Source organism: Prosopis cineraria, unplaced genomic scaffold (genome assembly GCF_029017545.1).
Source record: "Prosopis cineraria cultivar Desert tree isolate PC_DT_omini unplaced genomic scaffold, ASM2901754v1 PC1979, whole genome shotgun sequence".
In the NCBI taxonomy this organism is placed as follows: Eukaryota; Viridiplantae; Streptophyta; class Magnoliopsida; order Fabales; family Fabaceae; genus Prosopis; species Prosopis cineraria.
The window spans coordinates 11,896-21,882 of NW_026557304.1; the positions used below are offsets into that span (position 1 = coordinate 11,896).

At 35.9% G+C, this 9,987-nt stretch overlaps 2 protein-coding genes across 2 annotated transcripts; one reads left to right on the forward strand and one right to left on the reverse strand.

The window, feature by feature from the left end:
- Window positions 1-287: 287 nt before the first annotated feature.
- LOC129301244 (uncharacterized) lies at window positions 288-1,278 on the reverse strand. The gene is made up of 2 exons (XM_054939817.1): window positions 987-1,278; window positions 288-826 (listed from the first exon to the last, which is right to left on the reverse strand). The coding sequence occupies exons 1-2, from the start codon at window positions 1,213-1,215 to the stop codon at window positions 813-815; spliced, it is 243 nt and encodes an 80-aa protein (XP_054795792.1). The 5' UTR covers window positions 1,216-1,278; the 3' UTR covers window positions 288-812.
- A 4,673-nt stretch (window positions 1,279-5,951) lies between these two features.
- LOC129301242 (GTP-binding protein YPTM2) lies at window positions 5,952-9,335 on the forward strand. The gene is made up of 8 exons (XM_054939815.1): window positions 5,952-6,115; window positions 7,182-7,254; window positions 7,650-7,697; window positions 7,787-7,834; window positions 8,274-8,345; window positions 8,438-8,593; window positions 8,694-8,797; window positions 9,010-9,335. The coding sequence occupies exons 1-8, from the start codon at window positions 6,102-6,104 to the stop codon at window positions 9,101-9,103; spliced, it is 609 nt and encodes a 202-aa protein (XP_054795790.1). The 5' UTR covers window positions 5,952-6,101; the 3' UTR covers window positions 9,104-9,335.
- The last annotated feature ends 652 nt before the right edge of the window (window positions 9,336-9,987 follow it).

Below are 9,987 nucleotides of genomic sequence, written 5' to 3' on the forward strand. Positions count from 1 at the left end.
GAAGAATTCATTGGGCCCAATTGAACTCCAATCGCTTGGGCGATTCGACTAATAAATGATTTCAGATCTCACTTTCCAGATACTACTATGATTTCAAAATTAGATAATTCCCCCTAACTTCGGGATATCCATAGTCCGAGCCTAAAAGCCACGTTGTTTATAGCCCTGTGAATCATAGCCTATGTATACAACATAGGTAGGTTGGTATCTACTGTATGCATACAGTAGTACGGTGCTCAACTATTCACAATTTCACGCAGATTACGCTCAATAGGGAGAGGGGAAAGTGTTCAGCATTGTAAAACTAACTTCACCCATAGCCACACACCATATGGTCAATTGGAGCTAGAAGTGGCTCTTTCCGCCGTCACCAAGCAGTACATCACGAGAAACGCCGCAACACGGTACAAGCAAACGATCAAGAGTTAAGCTTTTTCCTCCTGATCCCAAAGCAATAGATCTACTATTACTTGGATCACAACCATCAAAGTGTAAAAGAAGTTATCATTTACAATGCAGGAAACATCACAGCATGTCCAAAAAGCCTGATACTAGTTCTACTGGGTTTTCATTCAAGGATTATCATGCTGACTCTTTTTTCTTTGTGCTTGATGGTCACAATTGAATAGATCCTGGCTATTATTAGATACAATCAAAATTGGAACAACAGTCATTTGACGAAATGAATATGCGCTTCCTTTCGTCCAATTTTGTGAATTTCCGATGCTATTCAGATAAACCCATCTTTTCCGCGCTCCAGTTCTATATCAGGTTATTTTTCATGAGATGTTACCCAAGGCTGCAATCAACCGTCAAATTCTGTCGCCTGCCGAAAAAAGAAAGTAGATTAATTCAATTATTTATGCACCAACCGAAGCATGAAGAACTGATATAAAAGTATCCAGGTATGAGAAAAATTCCCAGCACAGGAGTCAGTAACAGATATGGGTGGGGTGAGATTCGCATAGATCGGAGGAAGGGGGAACCTGGAGCGGAGAAAAACCAGAGGATGAGAGCGCAGAGAAGAAGGAGAAGGGGGATGGCGTGGATTGCGTTGTGGGCAGATCTGAGACGAGAGAGCTCCTTCTGAGCAACATGGGAGCGGGGATCGTATGTGGGGAGGTCCTGGTCAGCGTCAACGGAGGGACTGAAATTCGAATACACCGATGAGGATGATGAGAGTGAGACTCCGCCGGCACGCCCCAATCTCTTCATCTCTTTCAGCGACGGCAATCCCTGCTATCCCACAATTCTCTAGTTAGTCCAACTAAGTTGGCAGCTCTGCTTTCAATGAATTTCAAACTTCAATTTTTTTTAAATAAAAAAATAAAACTGCATATCAATAGTTAACAACAAAACAAAGTACATAACAAAATACAAAAAACAAATAAAAACTAGACTCTTTCATTATCCTTCATCCTTGAGATTAAAACATGAATGATGATCAAAGAGACAAAATTCATTATCCAAAGTGTGTGATAATCTAGTGAGAAAATCTGCATCCCTGCTTTTGCCCTTGTCAATGTGATTAAAAATAATTTTGCCCTTCTTACAGAGAAAAGCTCTAGCTTTTTCAACCAAATCCCGAAAAGGATAGTCACAATCACATCCATTCAAAATTAAATTTATGGCCTCAATGCAATTAGAGAAGACTTCAATATGATAGATTTCCCTTACCCAACACTAGTGTGTAAACCTTTTATGATACCAATAAACTTTATTTTAGTTGAAGGAACTGAAGCAAGTCGGCTGCTAAATCTTGCAAGATCCCACCATATTCACTGCTCCCAATCTCTCTAATAGAGCCATCAATCTAAATTCCCAAATAGGAGTAAAACTAATAAGTGAATTATAAATTTTTTTTTAAAAAAATAGGACGAAATTATAAAATTGATAATTGCGTGCAGACCCAAAATGCTGTATTTGGAGTCTAAATTATAAGTTGTCCTAATGAAAGGAACCCGATTTGGATAGTGTTCATCACTATGATGAAATCTAAACCATACAGATTTTGATCTGGATGGTCCAAATTTAAACTATTATTATATATTATAATAATTATTTTTATGTATTATGTACAATCTAAATTTAATACTCTCTATTTAGAGGTACTCTATCTAGTCCAGATTTTAATATATATCAATCATAAAAATTTTAACATTAAATTAGACCCTACAAATTAAATATGAACCATATTAAAAATAACAAATTTATTAAAATTATTCTATAATTTTTTATTTAAATAATATAATATATAGTAATAGTTTAAATTAAGATCATTCAGATTAAAATCTGAATAATTTAGATGTTATTATTTTGATTAGCACTCAAACCAAACTCCAACGAAAGCCACCTTTTCTGATTCTATGATTCTTGACCTTCATGTCATGGGTTGAGAGTCTGGCGCAGCATACGGCGCCCGTGCGGCGTCCTGGAGGACCCCATAATTCTCAGGACAAGCCTTACCACATACGGATCACGCTGGTTTCGCCCTGCCATGAGCTCATCAGGGAGGCAGCACTAGCCCCCGACCAGTTGTGCACTCAGTCCGAAGACTGAGGCAGAACACCCCCAATGCCAATGTCGCCCCCTTTACCCATATCGTGCGAGGCTAACCAGCGGATCGTTCATTATCTTGATCTTTACACGATCACGGAGATATCATCCGTGACATTCTCCCACACCCAATCTAGCACGCCCTCGTGCTAGGGGAGAAAGACTCCGCCCAAGGATCGTACGTACAGTACTGCCACAAACACATCAGCTTACTGCTGAATGGCCACCCGAGTCCTGCACTCTTCGAACCCACTCGCACCCGCGAGCCAACAGGAGTGGAGTCAACAACGGCCAACCTTCCCGCCCGAGTCCCTATTTTTGGACCCACCTACTCGGAGGCCTTTCTGGAGCGGTGCCGAGATCGACCAGTCCCAACGTGGGACCCTACAGGCACACGGCAGTAAAGTATGTCCTGCTTTGATACCACTCTATCACGGGCTGAGAGTCTGGCGCAGCACACGGCGCCCGTGCGGCGTCCTGGAGGACCCTATAATCCCCAGGACAAGCCTTACCACATATGGATCGCACTGGTTTCGCCCTGCCATAGGCTTATCAGGGAGGCGGCACTAGCCCCTAACCAGTTGTGCACTCAGTCTGAAGACTGAGGCAGAACGCACCCAATGCCAATGTCGCCCCCTTTACCCATATTATGCGAGGCTAACCAGCGGATCGTTCATTATATCGGTCTTTACACGGTTACGGAGATATCATCCGTGACATTTAGCTTCAAAGAAGGCCTGCTCCCACGTGTTCCACGCGCCTATGACTGTGGTTAGCCGCTTTTGTCTTCCTCCCTTGTTTGTATCTCTCTTCCCATATATATATATATATATATATATTATTTCTTTTTTAAAAATAAAAAAACATACAAGAGACAAGCTATGGCATTAACAAAATTCAACTGGTGAACAATGCTAGATTTATCAGCCCGGTAAAAGGCAGAGCAGCCAACGGTAAGCTCCATCAAAATATAGAAATCTTTCTGTGTGTTGAGCATCCTTGGTCAAGAAATCAATTGCTTTTAAATTCTCTCAATTCGAAGAAAAAACCTCCAACTCTTAATTAAAGTACAGCAAGTTTTATACATCAATGATGTTTGATCATAAAGGATGTGCCAATCCTCCCCAATCCCAAGCAGGTGAAGTGCTTCCAAAGAATCCATATGACACTAAATTTTATTTAAGTGGAATTGTTTGCATAAATTTAGACTTAAAATAAGTGCAAAACATTCAACTGTAAAGAGGGGGGAAAACCGTTTTTATTTGGAAATCTTGGAATCCAATTGCCCAATGAATCTCTAACAAACCCTCCACATGTGGCATAGCCTTATCGATTAATTGATCCATCTACATCTAATCTCATATAACCTAGCATTAGCAGTCTCCATTTATCTTCCATTTCTTCCATGTCGTGAAACATCTTATTCTTGAGTTGTCTATTCTCAACTATTTCATTAATATGATACATCACACTGTGATATAAGTCGAGAGCTTCAAGCCTCATCCTCTCCACTACTCCCTTGCACTATTTGTCCGTGGTAGCCAACAGACAAGACAAAAAGTCTTCACCCATATTTTGTTGTTATTATATCTCACACCAAGATTAGTTTGCACATTCGCTTTAATCCACATTTACAAGTAAACAGAGAAGAAAAATTGGATATGTAAAGGGTTAGAAACACAAGCCCACACATTTTTATTTTTTTTTGCAATCTCTCAAAATTTGTATAATAGACTCCTCACTAAGACATCTAAATAGGCATGTTTCATAATCTTTCAATCCATGAGTTTTTTTAAAAGTTACTTCTCAGTTTTAACATGTTTTTATCTAAATAAAAAATTTAAAATTTATTGAATTTCTAGACAAATTAATACATTATCAAATTTGTTTATATTAAATAAATAAATAAATATATATATATATATATTAATAACATATTTTTTCTCACAATTATTTAATGTAAAATTTGGAGAGATTTGTAATAAAAAATTAATTATGTGACTTATAGATAGAATTAAAAATATTATTTTCCTGTTTTATAAATAGGGCTAAGGAGTGTACTTGTCATTAATAGCGAGCATCCTTATTTACAAGGAATTTGATGATAAGTACATGAATTTTGTAAATAAATATATGCTCGTCTCCCTAAATTAGACGATTTTTATCGTTATAAAAATAATATAATTTATTATTCTATTTGAATAAAAATATAAATTTAGCAGTGGTGCTAATCTGCTCGTTATGAAGTTCTTCATGGTGCGTCTGTTCTGTACGCTAGTGGAAGCAGCCTGGAAAATCAGATGGCAATGAGGCTTAACGCCCGAGTAATTTTTTCCTTATTGACCACCCGGCCTGAATTTTCTAAAGCCACCTTTATTCCTCCGCCACCTCATTCTCCGACATTCAAGCCAATCATGATTCATATAGTTAGGTTTTGTTGATCAATGTTAACAATTCTCAATGTCAGGATATTTATCAACATTAGGATATATTATGGCAAGTGCTATTAACGTTATAAAATATATTACTTCCATTTCACATTATAAGGCATTTAAAAAAAATTAATATTTTAAAATATAAAATACTTTTAATAAAAATAAGGTTATATTTTTCTTTTTCAATATTTTTTATTAATTAAGTATTAAATGAATATTATTTTTAATAATTTTTATTTTTTTTAAAATAATAAGTTTGTAAAATATATTTAATGAATTTTATTGATATATAATTTTTTTAAAAATATTTTATAATTTAAAATGTAGAGAATACAATCATATTTTGCCTTTATCAATGTTCTCAACCACTCTAATGCGCTGCATAACAATGAGTGTATTCCGCAAACATGACTGATTAGCATACGACACTGTATAATTTTGGTCGGTCTTGAATCTTAATCCATCGTTGTCTCTTTCCTCCAAAACTTACCCCACCTTGTTTATATTAGAGTCATAATATTATCAATTCAATTAATCTTGTTTTTTTCTACTTTTCTTCTTTTGCTTTCAATAACAGATGAGTTTTCATTGGTAAGATAAAAATATCAAGTTAAAAATATCAGGTGACTGTTTTTCAGGAGTGTTGATTATAAACTTAGAGATCTAATTCATTAACATGCCGCGAATACTAGAATAAGTTTTATATGTAGAATTAGGAATTAAACAATAGTGATGATTATATGTGTTAAGATTAATACTGTTGTTGTTGTAGTGCAAAATGGACCAGGGTGCAAATCGAACGACCAAAATTAAATAACGAACTATTCGTAGATGGAAGCATGGCGCAGGACACGTGGCAAGCAATAGGTCCTGTTGACACGTCATCCCACTCGTCCCGTTGATTCGTTGTGCCCCGACATCTAAGGCTCATTTTAAATTGCAGCTCTCTCACACGTTTCCTCGATTTCTCCTTCCATCGTTGGTTAATATTGTTTCTTCATCTCCGGCGACGATCTCAGATTCCGCTCGTATTTCCCGCCAGCTGACACTTCTCCCTCACTATTTCTTCCGTGTTATCGTCTTTCATTTCCTTTTCAGCACCACACCACCATGAATCCTGAGTAGTATGTTCAAATTCCTCCCCTCTTCCCGTTTCTGTTTAATTTTTTACCCCGCGATTATCTGAATTACATCTAGTCTTTGTTATTTTTTCAAACTTTTTTTTTCCCTTTTGTTCAGCTCTTACAGATCTATAGTTATCTGTTCGTAAGGGAATTGGAAATTTTACATTTTTATGAATCGATTGTTCATTTATTTATCTCTCTCTTTCTCTGTAAGTTAAATACGCGGATAATCAATTATGTTACGGACGTTTTGGTGGATCCTGTTCTGAAATTTTCTTTCTGCTTTAGATCTGTTTGTTTGGATGATAGATCCGCTACATGCTCAATTGTTTTTGGCCTACTCTGGAAATATGTTTTCTCTGATCTGGTTGATAAGTAAATGCCGCAATGAAATAAATTGTTGGCGTCTGAGTTTGTCGCATCGCAGAAGGGTTGCTTGTCTGTCAAGATAGATCAAGTGTAGAAATAGGTTACTATTATTTAGAAAAACAAGTGAAGTTTTTCTATCAGCAAAAGCAGTAATTGGTTACTGTACTTAGTAAAATTTATCAAGTTTTCTATCACCATAACATGCGTGTTCTAACATCTGGAGCATGATTGTAAATTTTACAAAACTAATGTTGCAAAACGTCAAGAACACTAGCATATTTGGCTATATTCGAAAAACTTTATACAGGACTTACTGGACGCTTTCTTTTTGATTCCTTGGTAAGGACTGATAGTATCATATTTGAAACTAGAAACTATAACAGAGTGATGCATCTGCATTACCTTTGGATCTCTATGCATGTTTTTCCTCGTTTGCTCCAACACGCTCCTGACTGACAGCAATCAAGTGAATTTTACTCAGTGTTTAATATATTTATTTCTCATTCTATCTTCTGACTGATGTCCTATATAAGTAGTAGCCTATATGCAAACCTTTACCCAGTCATTGGTTTTGTTCTGTTGCACATATGTTCTGGTGTTTTATTGATTTTTTCTGCACATCTAATAAATACAGGAATCGGTTGTCTATTCCTATTCTTATAATCCTTGACTAGAGGCATGTTTTATTTTCATGCAGCGACTATTTGTTTAAGCTTTTGCTTATTGGAGATTCTGGTGTCGGCAAATCATGTCTCCTTCTGAGGTTTGCTGTAAGTTCTGAGCTTTTATTACTTTCTTCTTCTTTCTCAAGGCGATGTGCTTCATGTTCAGCATTCTCTGTCTGAAGTTTTATTGCATTTGGGACAGCATTTGCACCTAAACAAACATGCTTTGGGGTGTGGGTGGGCCAAATTATACCCATGTTCAGTCTTTGGTAAGGTTGAAATATAGTGAAGCAATGCAGATGACAAAACAGAGTGTTTATAAATAGGATAAGCGATAGACATGGAATCCCAACTGTTGTACTATTTTGAGTATTTAAATCTGTGGCCAGGTCATTTGTATTGGTGGTCTGTGCTGTGCGTAACAAAATTCTCTCTGTTCTGAACTTTTTTAATGTAAAATTAGATAAAGGTTGCTGATATTTTCTTTCATTGTAAACCAGGATGATTCATACCTTGACAGCTATATTAGTACAATTGGAGTTGACTTTGTAAGAATATATATTTCCTCTTTAAGGTCAAGTTCCAGTTATTAAAATACAACCACGTGACTAATTATTGGCTGTGCTCTCTACTGTAGAAAATTCGAACAGTGGAACAAGATGGGAAGACTATCAAACTTCAAATAGTAAGTACATGATAACTTTAAAGTCAATAAGATGCTAAGATTATTTATGATAGAAAGTTTTTTCTTTCAGTATCTAATCGTTATGTTGAATTGGAAATGTCTGAATTTCTGTTATAAAACTTACTTTCAACCCAAACTTACAACAACAACAACAAGCCTTTATCCCACTAGGTGGCTTCAACCCAAACTTAATGTTTAAAAAATTAGCAATCAACCTCCTGCAATGTTTCTTGGGTTTATTATCTTTTTTTTTTTTTGGTAGTATATCTTCCATTCAACATGATGATATGATGGTTTCCCCGTTCTTGCATGGAAGAAAAAAAGAATCTTGTGCTTGTTCAGTACTACGAGCTTACAAAACCTAGGATAAGTTGATTGTTGTTATTAATCATGTATACATGGCTCATGCTGACAACACCCGTTTCTTTCGATTATATAGTGGGACACAGCTGGTCAAGAGCGTTTCCGTACTATCACTAGCAGCTACTATCGTGGTGCTCATGGCATTATTGTGAGTATTAAACTGGTTGTTTTCCTGCAATTTTCTTCCTGGATTTTGAGACAGTTTTGTGATCCTGTTTGCTTTTTTTTTTTTCCCTGCAGGTTGTTTATGATGTCACTGATCAAGAGAGTTTTAACAATGTCAAGCAGTGGTTGAATGAAATTGACCGTTATGCTAGTGAAAATGTTAACAAGCTTCTAGTTGGTAACAAGAGTGATCTCACTGCAAATAAAGTCGTGTCCTACGAGACAGCCAAGGTAACATGTGCATTGATGGCTTTACATCATGCAATTTCAAAACATCTGTTGAATCCTCTAGTCTAGAGGTATGATCCTTGAGCTCCTTTCATCTTTTCAGGCCTTCGCGGATGAAATTGGGATCCCCTTTATGGAAACTAGTGCTAAAAATGCCACCAATGTCGAGCAGGCTTTCATGGCCATGGCTGCAGAAATTAAGAACAGGTATGCATTCATCATTATGTAATACCAGTTAGTCTGTGAGAGAACTTACCAGCTAGTTTCTTAATTTTGTTAACAAGACAAAAAAAATGGCCTAATTATTCTGTTAGGCTGATTTTTTTATCGGTGCCTTTCTAAGTCGTTTCTTTAGTAGTTATTATCTATGGGTCTTCTTTCATGTTGACCTTTTGGCCGTCCTTGTTTCTTTCGCACAGAATGGCAAGCCAACCGATGAGCAATGCCAGGCCTCCAACAGTTCAGATTAGAGGACAACCAGTGAACCAGAAGTCTGGTTGCTGCTCAAACTAGAGTTGAAGTATTTGTGGCCTGGACGTTTATATGTGTCTACCTGACATGTAAAACTAGTTTTTTTCTCTCTTCACACTATGCTTAAGGTGGTTAATCTTGATTTGCTTATTTTCGTTGTTAACATATTGTTGAAACTTCCATTCTTTTTTGATGTATTTCATTTCAAAGGAAAACATTTGTACAAAATTAGGAATATTGGTGAATTGCAGTATTTGCCTTGTTCTTTGTCAGATTTACATTGGCCAATATACACTAGGGAGAATAGCAAATAAATCCCTCCAAAGTAGGGAGAGATGGAGAGTATAATTTAATCTCGTAGAATGTGATAGTGCTCTTTGAGTCCTGAATAACTTAATTGTCATTAAAGTTTTTTGATGAAATGACAAAAGTACTCTTTAATTTTAAAAAAAAAAAGTGAAGAAAAATAGTGAGAGAGAGAGTTATAAATGCATAAACTATTTTAATCATTTGTTAAATTAAACTTGTGAATTTCAAAATCAATGCTGTGAATGAAAAATTTTTGTTACATTTTGTTGATTAAAGAAAAATAGTAATAGAAAATTGTGGTGGTCTAAACTATTTTAGTCATTTATTGAACTAGAGTTGTGAATGAAAAAAGTTTTGTTACACTTTAGTCATGTGCTGAAATAGAATTGTGAATAAAAAAGATTTTAGTGTATTTTCTTAAATTATGAGATATTTTTGTCATTTCATCATACATTTTAATGACAATCAAGTTCTTTTATATTTAGAAGGCAAAATCACATTTTGTAGGGTCAAATTGTTATTTATATATTTGGGGCGGTTTTATTTGTCATTCTTCCAGTAAACTATACCCGCCATTACACGTATTACACCACGACCTCGGCTTATCTTGAGTCCAT